We start from the raw sequence: 17331 nt of genomic DNA on the forward strand, positions 1-17331 counted from the left end.
ACAAAGCATTCCAGGCCCCTTCCTGAGCGGCCTCTCCTGCCTTCGGAGGGTCCAGTCCCAGCCATCAGGGTGCAAAGCACCGCAGGACTGTTTGCAGGACGGTGGCTGTGCTTTCCCTGGCTGACAGGAACGGGCACGGGCACGGCCACGAGGTGCAAAGCACCAGGAGACTGTTTTGGAGACTGCCATCACCACCGTGACCCCTCTGAGCCCTGTGGGGAGAGCCGGCGTGGCCGAGCGGTAACACTGCGTCCTGGGACTGTCTGTAAGATGGTGGCTGCCCCTTCCCCCTCACCCATCCTAATTGATGTACTTTTAACTCATGCACATCCTATTAGACGTGGCAGTTTTATGTAGCAACTTGTGACTCCCTTGCCCCCGCGTGCGTGTTCTGATTTCACAGTTGTATCTCTCGATTGGTCCCCCATATATATATATATTTACTTAACCATTAAAGGAAAAACCAACCAACAACCCAGCTATGGAAAAGAAAAGAAAAGAACCACCTAAACGACGTTCCCCACGCACTCCCGAGCCCCGACACACATTCTAATAATTTATATATATAAATATATATATGAAGCTCTTAAAAAAGGAAAAAAAAAAAAAAAAAAGACAAAAAAACCCTTCCAGAAACGGAACTCCGTTGTGTTCATTTCTTTTCACTGGGGCGAGGAGGGGAAGGGTAGGAACACCCTTTCCCGGTGAGGACTGGGCGGGGCTGGGAGTGGGCACCGCCTCGGGAAAGGCGCGGAGGGGCCGCTGGGCAGCCCCGCCTGCCGCGGGGAGGGAAGGGGCGGGGCGTGCGCGCTACGGACCAATGGGAAACCGTTAATTTGCATAGGGCCCGGGCGGCGCGGCGGGGCGCGTTCGGTGGCGGCGGAGGTCGCCGGTGTCGGGGCGGAGTGGGGCGGGCAGGCGGCACCAGGCCGGGGATCCGCGGGGGAGACGGCAGGAAACGGGCGGGGGAGGGAGCGGCTCTCGCCCTCACCCTAACCGAGGGGTGAGTCGGCTCAGATGGGGCCCCTCGCGGCCGGCTTTTCTCCGGCAGTGATTTCAGCTCTTTTAGAATTTGTCCAGCAGGTTTCCCGCGCTGGCGGGAAGCCGCTCCCACACGGCGGTGTAATGGCAGAGCGGGGCGGGGAGGCGCAGGCGCGCGGGGGGCGGGCCGGCCTGGAGCCGCCGCTCCTCTGTGCGGGACCGGAGCCGCGGCCGCCCCGCCGCCCCCCATGGCAGCCTCCGCGCAGCCCCCGGTGCCGCCGGCCCTGAGCGCGGAGCAGGCGAAGGGTGAGTGCGGGAGGCTCGGTGTCCCGGGGGGGCCGGCGGCAGAGTGCCTGTGTCGCCTGGCTGGGTGCGGGAGGACGGCGGGCGGCTGAGTGCCCGTGTCCCGCAGCGGTGCTGGCGGAGGTGATCAAGGCGTTCGGGGCGCCCGAGAACGCGCAGCGCATGGAGGAGGCTCGGGACAACGCCTGCAACGACATGGGTAAGATGCTGCAGTTCCTCCTGCCTGTGGCAACCCAGATCCAGCAGGACGTGATCAAGGCCTACGGCTTCAGCAGCGACGGCGAAGGTGGGTTGTTCCCCCGCCGGGCAGGATGCTCCGAGCCCGCCGGAGCAGCGGGGCATCCCGCCCACCCCCTTTCCTTGCAGGGGTCCTGAAGTTCGCCCGGCTGATCAAGTCCTACGAGTCGCAGGACCCGGAGATCGCCAGCATGTCGGGCAAGCTCAAGGCCATGTTCCTGCCGCCCATGACGCTGCCGCCGCACGGGGCCGGCACCGGCGGAGTTGCTGCCTCCTGAGCCCTCGGAGTTCTCCCGGTATTCGGCTGGTGCCCTCCTTCCACGGTGCAAGTCCTGTCAGCCCTGGGAATGGGGCACTTGAACAAGGCAGACGCTGACCTGGAAGGAATGGGATGCTTCGTGTCTGCTCGTGTGTCTGCTCGTGAATAAAACGTGTGTTGAAAATGCCTGTGTTTTATGAATGACCGTGAGCTCAGCAGTGCTGCTCCCTGGTGCAGAGGCAGGTACAGCAGTGCTCTCTGCATGACACCTGCCATGCTGTTTTGGGGAGCCCAGTATGTACCATGTTCTGTGAAAAGGTTTGTGCAGAGCCTTGGTGTGAAGGATTTAATATCAGAGAGACTTTTTTTTTTTTTTAATAAGAGGTATTAAGTACTTTACAAGGGCAAGCATTTTCAGATGTGCTGTTTGAAGCATACTAGGAAGTGTGTCCCTCAAAACAATCTAGTGTTGTTCAGCAGGTGCTGTAAATGCCATTGAGGCCCCTGTCCCCAGCAGGGTCAGTGTTAATTTACTCCTGCCCCCAGTGCTTGTGGCTGCCTTGTTTTGTGGCTGAATGTGCAATCCAGCACATTATCATTAGTGAAAAAGGCAGCAGAGAAAATGCAGCAGGGAGTGGCAGAGCGTGGGAGGGCTGGGCTTGCCCCTTTGGCTGTAGCCTGCATTAGAGCAACATAAACAACATAAAATTCTTATCTCACTTTTTTCGGACTGCAGAGGGATCAACCTAGTGGTGCAGCCTTGCTCCATTGCAATGTTTTTTTTCCAATGTGGTTTGGAGGGACATCAGGTATGTCTGTTTGTAGCCTCCTGCCCTGTGTGCCTGTTGCCCTTGGAAGAATCGAGGTCTTTGACTCAGGGGCACAGGACTGGGGGTGAAGGAGCCAGGCCTGGGAGAGCAGGGAGCTGCAAAGCCAGGTGTGAGAGAGCTGCGTCAGGTTCTGCCTTCTGTGCTTTCGGTTACAAACCGGGCAGGAATGTAGCCAGTGAGGGCGTGAGCTCAGTGGATGGGAGGCAGGAAGAGCAGTCGGTTCCTTCCGTCTCTATCTACCTCTCCGAGCTTGGCCTTGGCCTTCCCCCACCCCTCTGATTATTCAGTAACTACAGTCCAGGAAGTGCTTTGCAAATGGTGAAAATTAGGCCCTCGGCTTGAGGCCTGAGGTTTGCCTGACCAAGAGCTACCTTCTTCTTAGTCCGCCTGGGAGCAGGCGGGGTTTGGGACTTCGCCTGTGCGGATCGGACACAGGTGAGTCACGGGAGCTGCTGCACCAGCAAGCACTGCCAGCTGCTGCTCCAGCACCCCGGCGCTCGCTGCCATGAGCATCCAGCCCTACCGGGAGGGTGCCAAGCCACCTCTCCTCTATCGAGGTCTTTGATCTCTCTCCCAAATCCATCTCAAGATCCTGTCTTGGTAATTCCAATATTGCTTTATTTTCTTTAGTAGGACCCCCTTGGTTGAGGGCTGTGGTACTTCCTCCACCAGCTCTTGTCATTCCTCCATCAGTGGGGATCTGAGAGACAAGACCCTGATGCCATCCCGTGGGTGAGTGCTGTGAATGCTAGTGTACTAGTTTGAAAAAAAACCAGTGGGTGATTCCAAGTCAGAATTAGAATTTAATAGGAAAATTTAAATAAATGCAGTAGTACAAGAACACTGACAGAGTCAGGATACAACGTGACACCCTGTTAGGGTGGCGGCAGCAGTCCAGATGAAGTGGTCCTGTTAAAGCAGTGATCCTTTAGAAAAGGGTATGTCCTTCGCCTGAAGGCCCAGTGGTAGCTCTTGTCCTTTGGGAAAACAGTAGGTAAGGGCTGCTTGAGCTGTTCCAGATCCCAGATTATACCCACGTGGGAATGCTTGGCTCCTCCCCCCTGGGTGGGGCATCTCACAATGGGCTGATGAGTCATGATTGGGCGGGGCATCTCACAATGGGCTGATGAGTCATGCCGTGTGTCCTTGATTGCCCGAGGGCGTTGTCGAGGATGAGTCCTGGTAGGAGATAAGGAACACTGCCCCACCTGTTTTAACAGCTTGTGAAGCTGATAAGAGAATACGTACTAGGTTACATCTTACTTTGTAACCTAGGACAACAGCAAAACCTGTTTGAAGTAAGTAACAAATGCAATTCTCATTCTCAAAAAGAGCTCCAAATTAGCTCCCCCCAAACACGAGGGAAGCACGAAACAGTAAAGTCGTTATCTGAGCAAGAGGGTACACAGTATAACGGAGAAAGAAAATGAATGTGATATAAAGAAAGAGCCAGCATCTGCTTTCGTAAAGGCACATCTGGTCCTGTAAAACTGGGGGGTTTTGAGGGACTTAGCAAGTTCGTGGATAAGGCAGGTCTGGCCAATACAATTCGCTTGGATTTAAAGAATTTGACGAGATTTTCTCATCAAAGTCTTTAAATGAAGCTGAAGTCATAGCATTAAAAAAAAAAAAAATTGGATAAAGAATTACCAAAAAAGAGTAAATGGAAGGTGGGAATTAACATCCCGTTTTTACAGTGAAGGGAAGTCATCAGTGGTGAGATCACAGGGTAATCTGAAATACACGCTGTTCAGTATATTCCCAAGTGACATGGGAATACAGCTTAGTGAGATGAGAAAATGGGATGATGGTAGAAAGTTGTTCAGGGTAATATGGTGGGAGTTGACTTGTGAATAATTTCAGAAAGACCTTACGGCAGTGACTGAGTGAGCAGTAGAACAGCAGATGAAATTTCATATAGGCTTATGTAAAACAATGTTCATACAAAAAAAAATATTAAAATGTGCATAAAAAACAATGGCTGGGAACTAATTGTAACCTCTTTGGAATAAGACTTTGATTATAGAAATCCATGAGATTGTTAGCTTAATGCTTGGTTGTGGTGCAGGTCAGAAATCATCACTGACCATGACTCACCAGCATTTTGAACACCGCAGTTCTGTGCCCACCTTCACTCTTATCTTCAAAACAAGATGCCAGAATTGGAAATATCTCTGAGAGGGACAGCAAAGGGGATCAGAGATGTAGAATAGCTGTGTACAAAGAACACCTTAGTAGGGCTGGAGTCTTCAGCATGGGAAAGAGCTGAGGATTGATAGGGATGTTTTAGGTCACGAGCAGCTTGGAGCAGGGGGAGAGAAACAGGAATCACCCACTGATTTTCCTTTTTTTACAGCAAGGAGGTGTTAATAAAAAAGAGGCAGGGAGAAGGTTATAAGCAAGTCAAAGGAGGGAGTGTTTCTGTAGCTGGGCAATGGAACTCCTTGCCAAAGGTTGCAAAATTTGTTATGGATTTGATGGTTAACTCTACAAGTATCTGTTAATAGAGGCTTAGGAAGTACAAGGGCAAAAAATCCTCTACACATAGCCTTTCCCTCTGCTCTTCCTTTGATGACTGTTTTGACCTCTGGATTGCTTAGTCCCACCCCCTGGTCACAGCAGAGCTCTCTCCCCAGAACTAGCTCGGGTAGCCCAGGGCCTTGTTCAGGTGAGTCCTGACACCTGCCAGGGTGGAGGTTCCTCGGCTGCTCTGGGAACTTGTGGCAAGTGCTGAACCACCCTTGGGGGGGAGCATGTGTGCAGTTTTTCCTGATACCTAATCAGAATTTCCCTTGCTGCAAGTGATGCCTGTTGCCTCTTGTCCTTTTGTTGTGTCCCACGAAAAAGAGTCTGACTCATTATCTAAAAACCCCCACGGCCCCTTTTAGGTAGTCTCAGACAAGTGTTAAATCCCTCCTTAAGCATCTTTTCTTCAAGCTGAATAAACCCAGCTTGCTCGCTGCTGTGCTCCAGGCTCTTCACTGCCTTAGTGGCATTATGCTGGATTCTTTCCAGTTTCTCAGTGCCTTTTTTTTTTTTTTTTTTTTTTGCAGCAATCCAGATGTGTGTGTCTTTTAATTAGCTATTTCATTTATCTTCTCCTGTAAATTTGTTACTGCGCTAACTGTGGCCTGGTTCCACAAGGGATTTACCAAGATGATTTTCTAGCACCTGTGTTGTACTGAAAGCCAAACAACAGTGTAAGAGTAGTCTCTTTGCTGAAATCTCTTGACCTCCTAATTACATTTTAAAAATGTTTTAGTGGCTCAATTATAGTCTTATTATATTCAGTGGCTCAGCTGTTCCATTCTGCAGCCATTTGGGAGAGCGACCTCGAAGATACCAACTGATGGCTTCTCTACGGTGATATTTCCCTCCCTTTCTGGTAGTTTTTAATTAGGCAGCCCAGATCAAAGACACCAGGGCAGCTGCGTGCATCCAGTCCTTTCCTAAAATGAAAGCAAGCAGAAGCATAAACTCATCCTGTAAATTATGTGATATGGGATTTGTGTCCACAAAAATGCTGTCAAGAAATTGCACTGCACCCTGTGGCTTGTCCTTCTGGAGGCTACTGGGTGACATGGGACAAGTGCTCTCTCACCCTTTCTTGTTCTGGTCTGGGCTCTTTGCTACCTTGTTCTTTCCCTGTTCTCTTGTGTCCAACTAATGTTCAGTTCCTCAGACAGATTTTCTCCTTCAGTCAGTGTAGGGTGTAGGGATGCCTAAGTTTTGGGTTTTGTGTGCCTTGGCTTCATATTGACTCAACATACTCTAATATTCTTTTGATATCAGGAATTATCTTTCGGGACTTCTCCCTGGAAGTTCCTTCCTTTTCTCCCTTAGTGTGCTGGTTTGGCCAAATTTAGAAATATATCCTCTGAGAGAAGGTACAACCACCCCTCCCCCACCAGGTTCGGGAAAAAATAAATTTTCCTCGAAGGAAAGTGAAAGAGATAAAAACTATTTATTTAACAAACACATGGAAAAAGGATAATAATGCTAAATAAAATCTCTCGCTGTGGAGAAAAAAACCCGGGAAAAAGTGTTGGAGTCCTCCCTTTGGTCTCCTCGGAGCTGGGGCTTGGCCCAGGGCCAGGCCCTCTGTGCCTGGTGGAAAGTCCTCCTGATGTGCACTGAGGTTGAAGCAGTCCAGCAGAAAAGGGAGAAAATCTGAAATTCCAGGGAAGGAAAAAAGTTCAACTCTCAGTCTCTCTCCAGAGAAAAAGAAACTGAACAACTGGCCAAAAGCTGACCGGGAAGCAGCAAGCCGGGTGCTTCCTCGCTCCCCTGCCGCAGCTGGAAAAAAAAGTCCCTATCTCTGTGTGACCTTGAACAAGCTGCAAACTGCTTTGAAAAAGTTTTGCTCAGTTTTTCCTTCAGGCTCAGTTTAGAGGCACAGAAAGGCACAAGAATTAATTTCTGGGCATAGGGCAGCGATATGGGATACACATCATAAAGTTACCCCAAGACACTTAGCTATAAACAACACTTGCTTCCTGCTAGACTGACTCTGATTTAAGTGCTGTCTTTCAGGTGCAACTTCTACAACTTTGTGCCCAAGTTGTTCCCTTGAATTGGTCCAGTGCATTTAAAATCTCCTTGGTTTTTAATATCAGTTCTAAGTCAGTACCTCTGGCTCCCTGCAGCTCACGACACCCCGGCTTACCATGTGCACGAAACCAGAAGCATTCTAAGGAAGCTGTTGTAGGTGCCTGGGTTGCCTTTCTAGCAATGAAGTTTAGCTTCCCACTCGTCTCTCCTGTACTTCCCTTTGTTGTTGGTTTCTGTCTTGGCCACGAGTTTTTGTCTAGGTCGTAGTTAGCAGCCTGTTCATCTTTTTGCAGGATTTCCCAGTCCGGTGGTGTGTGGGGAAGTCTGCAGCTGCTGCTACTGCTACTTGAAATGAGCAAGGCTCTTGCTGTTCCTGCTGCCCTGCCTGAGATGGCCCCAGGGAAAAGTCAGGCTCCTTTGCCAGCTGGATTGCACTCTTAGGCCACTGCTTAGCTCCCATTCTTTCACCAGACCTGCAGACCTTGAAACCAGTGTTGTGGGCAGGGCAGTCATGGGCCACAGCTGGAAACAGCTAGGTAACTGGAATGGTTAGTTTTCCTTCTTTTTGTACTAGGTTGTCAGCTTTGGCCTCAGTATGCCGTGCTGGGATCTTGAAGGTCCTCGGCTCAGCTCCCTCAGTGCTGTGTGGGCTCCCTGTAAGTAGTAGCTGTTTGTCCTGGTCTCTGCCTGCCTTTCTGGACAGCTTCACCACCACCTCTCACCCTCCCCATCCCTTCTGAGCTACCACTCCCTATGTCAGTCCCATCCCACGGCAGGCTGGTTTCAGGCAGGCACTGCTGTGCTCAGAGCAGTAGCCTGGACCTTGAAGTCTGCAGCTCTAGATTCACACGGATTCCCCCTTGTGCCTGTACAGAGTGTGTAGGACATTTGGGAGCATTCATGTTGCTCATTGGCCTTTTGGAGAAGAAGGGGAACAGAGGACGTGCAGAACTGAATTTTGTGAGCACGGCCAGAGCCCAGGATGCATGCGTAGAGTCAGCCCTTGTGTGCTAAAGACAGGGACCCAAAAATAATAGGGGGTATGGGGAGGAAAGACACAAAAGGAGAAGCAGAAGTGTATGCAAAGCAGCTGGGGGCTGCGGAGTGGATGGCTCAGAGCGCTTCCTGTTCCCGGAGTTGCGCGTGCCCCGCTGTGTACGGGCTTGCACCTGCCTGTGCCCAGCAGCATTGCACAGCGGGCCAGAGATCAAGGCACCTATCCAGGAAAAGGTGGATGGAGAGGGTCTGAATGGACTGACAGTAGACTCCAGGAGAGATACATGGCCAGCTCCCAAGAGGCGCAGGAACAGCTTGGCATTGGGTGCCTCAGCACAGACCTCCGACTTCCCTTTCCTTACCAGCGCAAACTGATTTTTTCTCTGTGTTTTTTGAGTTGCTCTGGTGGCAGCCACTTGGCCACCTCTTCTTTCTCCCTCCACAATGGTGAGGTAAGAGGGTGTGAGAGGTCTCTGTGTGTAGGGAACGGGACCAGGGAAGCAGGATGGATCAGGGCAGGGATTGCCCTGGAAGCCTTATCTAATGGGAACCGTCCATAGACTGGGGGAGGAAGGGATGCTGCTGCTGGCTGTCACCTAGGGATGCTGACCGGGGACCATTCTTCACCCTACGGATCTCCACAATAGTGCCTGGCCTTTTTTATTCACTTGGTCTTGCTTTTATCTTCTCTGCTAGGTGGTTTCACCGTGACCTGAGTGGGCTAGAAGCTGAAGCCTTACTGAAGGGACGAGGTGTCCATGGGAGCTTCCTGGCCAGACCCAGTCGGAAGAATCAGGGGGATTTTTCTCTTTCAGTCCGGTAAGTAACTTGGACCCCAGCTTCTGTCTTTGCAGTGTTACATACACAGATTGCCTAGATCCTCACATGTCCTGTGGCATCATCTTCATCCTGTCTCTATTCCTTTGAGTTCTTTTCAAGCTGTAAAATGACCTCAGCTTCCCAGCATCTTCTAGACCCTCCCTCAAGTTGCCCAAGGAGCTTCTCTTTCCAGCCATCTCCGTTCACTGGGATGGTTTGCTCTGGTTCCATGGCGGGAGGTAGTGCAGGACTCTTTTCTGCCCCTTTTCCAACCCCCTCATTGGACTGCCCTGTGCTTTATTCCACAGGGTTGGTGATCAAGTAACCCACATCCGCATCCAGAATACCGGGGATTTCTATGACCTGTATGGAGGGGAGAAGTTTGCCACCTTGTCAGAACTGGTGGAATACTACACACAGCAACAGGGCTCGCTGCAGGACAAAGATGGAACCATCATCGACTTGCGATACCCACTCAACTGTTCCGACCCCACGACAGAGAGGTACAGGGACAGCAAGGCAGCTGCTGTGTCTGTGATGAGTTGTTTCATGGCCTCCTTTCTGTCCTGCCTGCATCCCCAGGGCAAATCCTGCAAAAAGTGCCTCCTGCCTTTCTTAGCCTCCTATGTGTCCATAGGGGCAGCGTCCCCAGGAATAGCTGTACATACCTTGATCCATCACAGCAGACCTAACAGGGCTCTATTTTTACTTCTGGTTTCCGGTTGCCTTTGCTATTTATATACTGTTTCTACAAGCAAAGGTTGTGGTGTCCGCTGTGGGTCTGCAGTGGTCTGTAGGGAGACATGTTGTGTGGAAGCCCTCAGTCTTGCCCCAGACCTCCCTGGTTATTCTAGGCCTGGGTGACTCACGTAGCTGAGAGCAGGACCATGTTCCCCTGCTATTCCTGGCCTGCTTAGTCTCCTTCCTGTCCCCGCTTTGCATGTGTCTCTGACACCAAGTTCCTAAATCAAATCAGGTGGTTTCGCCCTTGCATTTTGCTTTCACGCCCTTTGATGCAGCTCGGGGGAGCTGTTGCACCCTGCTCTGAGTGGACAAGTCCTTCTTGGACAGGTCCTCCTTGGACACCTGGAGGCAGGGAGCAGAGATATCCTGGCTGAAACATCAGGGTACCGGATCAGGCTGCAGAGGGGGCGGGTCTGCTGCTGGCTGTCCTCTCCAGTTAAGGCCATTGCATCGTGGCCCTGCAGTTTCCTCCCTTCCTTCTGCGGTTGGAAACTTCCCCCCCCCCCCCACCCCGGGCTCTTACGAAAGCTCCTCTCACTCTCTCCCCAAGTGATTTTCCGTCACGTGGCTTTGAAGAGCTGGGCTTTGCTGGGGGAGGGAGGAATGGGACGCGTTAACCCCATCGTACCAGTGGAGGGGAGGCTGGGAGACCTCTTTGATGTGCGGGAGGGGCCAACCGATCCCAAGGTGGCATCTGAGCACGTGGTGGCTGAACAGTTCTTTGAGAGGAGCTTCAGAAATTAATGACAGCCATGCTCTGAGAGTCACCAGCTGCTTCTTGCAGTATGTGAGGTGAGGGTCAACAAAAGTTACTTGCTGAGGCCAGTAACTGTGTGAGCCTCTTGCTGTGTGTGGAGCAACCCCTTGCAGAGGAGAATGAATGAATGCCCCAGCTGCTTCTGTGACTGGGCTGTGGCATCCTGAACTCTGTATCAGTTCTGGGGAACGAATAGCCCCCTAACAATGAGAAGTTCACCAATACCATGCCAGGCCTTCCCTGTCAGCTGCTCTCTGAGAAGCAAATTGTTCCCACAGCCCCATGGCAAGGCAGGGAACACCTTGGTCACATGGGGATGCTCCTGACCTTGTGCTAGGAGGAGAGAAGGAGCTGCTGAGTGTTTGCATTGAGGACAGGAATGTGCATGTGGATCAGCTCCTGGCACTCACTCCCATGGCCAGGGTGATTGCTGCAGTGTGATGTGTCCAGAGAATGGGAATTATCCTTTGAGTGAAGAGGTGACTGAGTTTCAGAGAGAGGAGTTGCTGGAATGGTTCTTGAATGGATCTGATCTCAACACAACCATCTGGGTGCTGCCAAATCCTGATGGGAGAGTTTCTGTCTCTGTCGGGGTTTATTTTTGTTTCCCTGGTGTTTGAGTTCCCAGAGCCCCTTGCAGCAGTAAGGTCACAATCCCAATAATACTGTGAGGTGCTGAAACACACAGACTACCCTCCCCAGCTGGTGTTCCAGCCAGAAAGTGTCACTTACCTGTGCCTGTGTGTGTCAGAAAATGGATCACACTTGGTGCTTTCCCATTGCGTCCTCTGGTACCAGACTTCTGCTCCCTAGGTCCCCTCTGCCTCCTTCCTCTTCTTGCCAGCTCTCTACCTTCGTCTCATCTGCTTTTCCCAAGATCCTGCTACTTCTTCCCTCTCTCATTCCTTCCTCTCTGTCTCCCCCTTCCTTTCTTTCTCCTTCACCCTTCCCCAGTGTTGTTGTTCTTCACTCATCAGCTCAAAGGCATCCACTTCCTGCATCTTCACCTCTTTTCTGACCCTGCCTTGTTTATTCCTAGGTGGTACCATGGGCATTTGTCAGGCCCTGCAGCTGAGTCACTTCTCCAGGCCAAAGGCACCCCTTGGACCTTCTTGGTGCGGGAGAGCCTCAGCAAACCAGGGGATTTTGTCTTGTCTGTCCTCACTGACCAGCCTAAACCTGGGTCTGATGCTCCAGCTGGGGCAACCGGTGCCTCTGGGACCCGGCTCAAAGTCACACACATCAAGATCATGTGTGAGGTGAGCAGTGGGAGGACAAAAGGAGAGGCAGTGGTCTGATGGATGTTACCAACATGGCTGTCACAATTTCTCCTATTTCTTTCATGTGGGATGAGGAGATTCCAAGGACCTTAAATGAGATTGGAGGGCAATACACCTTCTCTGGGCTTCCATCCACTGAGAGCACTACACCGAGAGCACTGTGCCATGACCTCTGTGTTCTCAGGGCAAACTCATCTGACTTCCCTGCCAGAGGAAATGCTTTCCTGGACGGTGCAGGGTGGTGCCTATAGATCTGCACCCCAGCATTGCCTTTTTCCTGAGCACTACCATCTTTGTCTATGGGACAGGCTGAGAGACTGGTGGCTGTGCAGCCTGGAGAAAGCTCTGGGGAGACCTTACAGCACCTTCTAGCACCTAAAAGAGGCTTATGAGAAAGCTGGAGAGGGACTTTTTACAAGGGCATGGAGTGATACAGCAAGGGGTAATGCCTTAAAACTGAAAGAGGGCAGGTTTAGATTGGATATTAGGAAAAAATACTTTACTGTGATGTTGGTGAGGCACTGGAACAGGTTGCCCAGAGAAATTGTGGATGCCCCATTCCTGGAAGTCTCTGAGGCTAGGCTGGAAGGGGCTCTGGGCAACCCGCTCTAGTGGAAGGTGTCCCTGGCCATGGCAGGGGGGTTGGAGGTAGCTGCCCTTTCTGATACCTTCCAACCCAAACTATTCCATGATTCTGTGAATATTATGAGTTAGACATTACACATTCTTCCTCTGTTTAGAATGGACGCTACACAGTTGGAGGTGCTGAAATGTTTGACAGCTTGGCAGATCTGGTGGAACACTTCAAGAAGATTGGAATTGAGGAGATGTCTGGTTCCTTTGTGTACCTGAAGCAGGTAAGTCCAGTTTCCTGTTTTTAGGGGCCCTTTGGAGGCACTGATTTGCTGTTTGTTTCTGCTTTGTGTCCCTTTCCTTACTTTTTCCACAGTGCACAGAGGACGCTTTGCTCTCCAGCAGCATCTCTCCCTCTCTCCCTCTCACCTGTTGTGTTTTCCCATCCCCAGCCCTACTATGCTACGAGGGTGAATGCTGCTGACATTGAGAACAGAGTGCAGGAACTGAACAAGAAGACAAGTCTGTGTGAGGAGACGTCCAAGGCTGGATTCTGGGAGGAATTTGATGTAAGAAACTTCTGGGGGACATTATTTGGCTTTTTGGGAACTCTGCATGCACCACCTCATTCTCCATCCTCGATTTCTTCCTGTACACAGACTTCTTGTGTGTCTTGTCAATTTATTTCTGGAAGAAGTCTCCATTTGGAACCTGTTCCCCTGGGGAGTGAGTCTCATCTTTAAGTGAACCCAGTGAGGTAGAAATGTGCTTTTTTTATGGTTGGGAGAATGAGTCACCAAGACAGTAAGGGCACAGACCTTGGATTTCTCAAGTCTATGTTTGGTTTTCAGTTCACAGCATGCCCATGTGTCATCAGAGCCACCACTGTGCCTCCTAGTGCCCACCTCCCCCGTCATACATTGTGACCTTGCCATGACTGTTCTTTCTTCTGCCCTCAGAGCCTGCAAAAACAGGAAGCCAAGCACCTGTTTGACCGTCATGAGGGCCAGAGACCGGAAAACAAGAGCAAGAACCGATACAAGAACATCTTGCCCTGTGAGTCTTGCTTCTCCACTATAAAAAAACCCAGATGGACAGAGGCAATGAAGAGCTGTCCAAGCCATCCCTGCCTCAGCCCATTCTGTCCTCCAGAGCAGGTTACGAGGTGTATGGTGCTAAGGGTTTAAGAGCTGATGAGGGAAGGCACAGCCTTTTCCTGTCCTTGAAGGAAGGAGGGAGGGTTGCATCAGACTCATTAGCTTCTGTCATCTGTCACAGAGGCAGAGGGATGAGAGGACAGAGTGAGATTGGTCGGAGCCCAGAGAGGGAGAGCTGAGGATACAGGGCATGCACCGGGAATCATGACTGAGGTGGCACAGGGCAGTGAGGGAGCTCCGTGGGGCTGTGCATGGAGTATCTCATGGCACTCTTCATCCTTTCACTGCACCCCCAGTTGATCACTCCAGAGTCATCCTCCAGGGAAGGGACCCGAATATACCTGGATCTGACTACATCAATGCCAACTATGTCAAGGTGAGGCTTTTGAAAGATGGCTGTATGCCCAAAGCAGGGGAAGGTCTGCCTGCTCCTGCAGCCCTCCTGACCCTCCCCTGTCTGCACTCAGAACACCCTGATCAGCCCAGATGAGTGCACCAAGACCTACATCGCCAGCCAGGGCTGCCTGGATGCCACAGTCAATGACTTCTGGCAAATGGTGTGGCAGGAGAACACGCGCATTATCGTGATGACAACACGGGAAGTAGAAAAAGGCCGGGTAAGTAGCAGTCTGCAGGTATCTCTTTTCCCTTTCAACCATTACCCTGCTTTTTCTCTCCCTCCTGCCTTCTGCCCATCCTCACCCTGCCCTCCCTGTCCACACAGAACAAATGTGTGCCTTACTGGCCGGAGCTGGGCAGCACGAAGGAGTACGGCCCCTACCTTGTGGAGAACGCTGGGGAGCACGATGCGCTGGAGTACAAACTCCGGCACCTCTGTGTGTGTCCGAAGGACAATGTGAGTGTGTCTGACCAAGGGCTCTCATCCAGCCCATGGGTCTAACAGCCACCATACACCTAAACCTGGGAACTGCTCAGTGCTGTGATGATGCTGCTGTTCTGTCATTCTTGGGGCTGCTGTTCCCACCTGGTTTGGGCTGGAATCACAGTGGTGGAATCACTAAGAAGTGTGCAGGAGACAGAGATATTCTCTCTGGCTTCAGACCCACCTCTCCCTGGGACAGAGGCCAGGGACAGGGCTGGGTTGCAGTTTTACCAGGGGGGTGCTTTGCTATTCTCAGGGCAAGGCTGTGCGTGAGATCTGGCAGTACCAGTACCTGAGCTGGCCTGACCATGGTGTACCCAGTGAGCCAGGAGGAGTCCTCAGCTTCCTCGACCAGATAAACCAGAAGCAAGAGAGCATCCCCAACGCAGGGCCTATTCTGGTACACTGCAGGTTGGTACAGAGGCTGGAGTTTGAAGCATCCTCCATCCCTTATCTAGGGTGAGATACAGAAAGTCTGTCCTGCTGCTTGTACCCCAGGACTTGTGAGTGCAGCATATGCCAGTCCCAATATTTGCTTTTTTCCTCTTCGATACCCTTAAACCCAACTCTCTACCTGTTGAATCTGTGACTCTTCTGTGGCATTGCTGAACAGCTGCTACAAGAGCCACATCCTTCTCCAGAAGCAGCAGCATTTTGTTTCGGGAGCTGTCTTGCTCTGACCTCTGCTTGTCCTCTCCTTGCAGTGCTGGGATTGGCCGCACTGGGACTATCATTGTCATTGATATGATCGTGGAAACAATCTCCACCAAGGGTAAGAGCACCCCAAAGGATCTCTAAGTGAACTGGACTACCCATGAGGGCTTTGCCCTTAAGTTCAGCTGCAAAGGGATGAAAACTGTCAGGTGTCAGTGGGAGAAAATCCTGCCATGCCCCTGAGAAGGTTGTTCTGCTGGATCTCTGTACCATATCCACTTATTATGGCTTCAGCTTTCCCTGAGCTTTGGCTCTTCCTCCAGGGAAGACTTGAAAGATGCTGAGCAGGGGGAGAGGTAGGAGGTCCATACAGGAATAAAGAGTATAGGTGTAGGTAGAAACTTCTTAACTCATCTCCACTGTGGCTGCTTTTGGTAGAGAACTGGGAGAGGGCAGTGAACATGTCCGTAAGTTTTTCTGGTGCTCCTTGCTAGGGCTGGACTGTGACATTGACATCCAGAAGACCATCCAGATGGTGAGGGCCCAGCGATCTGGGATGGTGCAGACGGAGGCCCAGTACAAGTTCATCTACATGGCCATCTGCCAGTTCATAGAGGCAACCAAGAAAAAGCTGGAAGTTATCCAGGTGAGGAAAGGGGCTCTACTGCCCTGTGAGCCTAAGCCCTGCATGGTGCTGGTTCGGAGCCCAAGTGCTCTCTTTCACAAGCTTTAAGCTAACACTGGGACCTACATAGACTACAGTGGTGCAGTAACATCAGAGTCCCTGTTCCTCTCTTCTAAGACTTTTAAATTCAGAGGACAAGTTCATTAGCAGTTCAAGAACCAGTCCCTTCTGAACTGTTAGACAGCAGTAAGTTTTAATGCAGTTACCTCAACTATGTTCTGAATAACATCCCCAAGTGCTGTTTTGTTACACACTCAGTTTAGGACAAGCAAAGACTTTCCTTTCCTCTTCTTTCCGCTTTGTCTTTCCCATCCCAGTTTTGCAGCTGCAAGATCTGTTCCTGCTACTTGGTAAGTGGTGTCTTTTCTCTCTCCTTGTAGCCTCTGGCAGCATCCTGTAACTCCTGCTGTTTTAATATTCTTTAGCTGAAATTTGGCACTTTTAGGCACTCTAGTGCCTCCAGAGATTTGTTGCCCCACTGTTGCCTCCTGTACAAGGCTGCATTTGCAGCTGCTGCTCACCTCTGGCAGTGGCGGACAGTGTGCTGAGCCCTTCAGCAACCCACCAACTTCCACTGAGATCGTGGAACAAAGTGGGGTTTAACAGCCAGAACTCTTCCATGGTGCCTCAAATGCATCTCCCAGACCACACTCTTCTAAGCCTGTTTTTCCTCTCCTGCAGCTTCAGAAAGGCAAGCCAAACGAGTGTGAGTATGGGAACATCGCCTACCCCCCTGCAGTGAGGAACGTGCATGCCAAGGTTTCACGGAAACCCTCCAAGTAAGAGCTCACCTAAAGCAGAGACCCAGCTCTGCCTGCCTCTGGCAAGTCTGGCTTGGCTGGCTTTTTCCTCTTCCCCACTTTTCCCCTTGTTTTTACCTGGTCTTACAGGCAGAAAGAGGAGTCAACAGTGTATGAGAACTTGGGGAAAAAGGAGGAGAAGGTGCGGAAACAGCGCTCCTCAGAGAAGAAGATGAAAGGCTCACTAAAGAAAAAATAATCATACGTTGCAAGTAGCTCCATGGGGGTTTTGAACCCGGGGTGCAGGACTGGAGCTCACATCCTGGCTGGCCTGTCTCGCAGTCCTTGCTCTTGGAATGAAGCCTTCCCCTTCTCTTCCATGCCAGCTTTCAGTGCCCTGAATCAGAGCGCTTTCCAGCTCAGCTGACCGACTTCATGGTCCCTTGCCTGTGCAGGCGAGCAAAGTCTCTTGCTGCCCCCTCATCATCCATTAGCAGGAAAAGGTCACTCCCCTCCTTTCCTTGCTCCCTGAGCACTGGGGCTGAAACTCACCTCTGCTGTGTCAGCTTCAGTGGAATTCTCAGGGAAGGGCTAAGGAAGGTCATCCCAGGAGCTACATCTCTGCCCACTGCTGTGAGTTAGAGTTTAGCCTGTTTGTGTTCCCTGAAGCCTCAGCTTTTCAAGTATGGAGGTTTTGGCCTGTTTCAGCTCAGCTCCTCTGCAGTTCAGCAGGAGACTTCCTCTTTCCTTAATACCAACCTTCTGACCCTCTTATCCTTTTGCTATTTCATCCTTCACCTGGATGCTGTAAATATACCAGAATTTGATGTGATGGCCATGTTTTCTTCTTTGTTTGTAAATAAACTTGTATTTGTTTGACTA

At 51.2% G+C, this 17331-nt stretch overlaps 2 protein-coding genes and 1 non-coding gene across 4 annotated transcripts; all 3 read left to right on the forward strand.

Moving 5' to 3' along the window:
- The first annotated feature begins 1048 nt into the window (after window positions 1-1048).
- LOC125322280 lies at window positions 1049-1109 on the forward strand. Its single transcript, XR_007201933.1, has one exon. It is a non-coding gene; the product is annotated as a U7 small nuclear RNA (small nuclear RNA).
- Window positions 1110-1146: 37 nt separating this feature from the next.
- Window positions 1147-1966, forward strand: C2H12orf57 (chromosome 2 C12orf57 homolog). Its single transcript, XM_048294724.1, has 3 exons — window positions 1147-1287; window positions 1394-1570; window positions 1651-1966. The coding sequence occupies exons 1-3, from the start codon at window positions 1230-1232 to the stop codon at window positions 1797-1799; spliced, it is 384 nt and encodes a 127-aa protein (XP_048150681.1). The 5' UTR covers window positions 1147-1229; the 3' UTR covers window positions 1800-1966.
- PTPN6 (protein tyrosine phosphatase non-receptor type 6) lies at window positions 1947-17331 on the forward strand. 2 transcript variants are annotated; one of them, XM_048294722.1, is made up of 16 exons: window positions 1947-2023; window positions 3241-3342; window positions 8854-8976; window positions 9285-9479; window positions 11517-11736; window positions 12498-12614; window positions 12783-12899; window positions 13290-13386; window positions 13784-13863; window positions 13955-14104; window positions 14212-14343; window positions 14627-14781; window positions 15075-15142; window positions 15519-15670; window positions 16391-16488; window positions 16600-17331. In XM_048294722.1, exons 1-16 carry the CDS (start codon window positions 1977-1979, stop codon window positions 16706-16708), a joined length of 1962 nt encoding a protein of 653 aa, XP_048150679.1. In that variant the 5' UTR covers window positions 1947-1976; the 3' UTR covers window positions 16709-17331. The 2 variants fall into 2 exon arrangements, with proteins under 2 accessions (XP_048150679.1, XP_048150680.1); XM_048294723.1 differs by lacking the exons at window positions 1947-2023; window positions 3241-3342 and adding an exon at window positions 7758-8609.

This window comes from Corvus hawaiiensis, chromosome 2, assembly GCF_020740725.1.
Source record: "Corvus hawaiiensis isolate bCorHaw1 chromosome 2, bCorHaw1.pri.cur, whole genome shotgun sequence".
Classification (NCBI taxonomy): domain Eukaryota; kingdom Metazoa; phylum Chordata; class Aves; order Passeriformes; family Corvidae; genus Corvus; species Corvus hawaiiensis.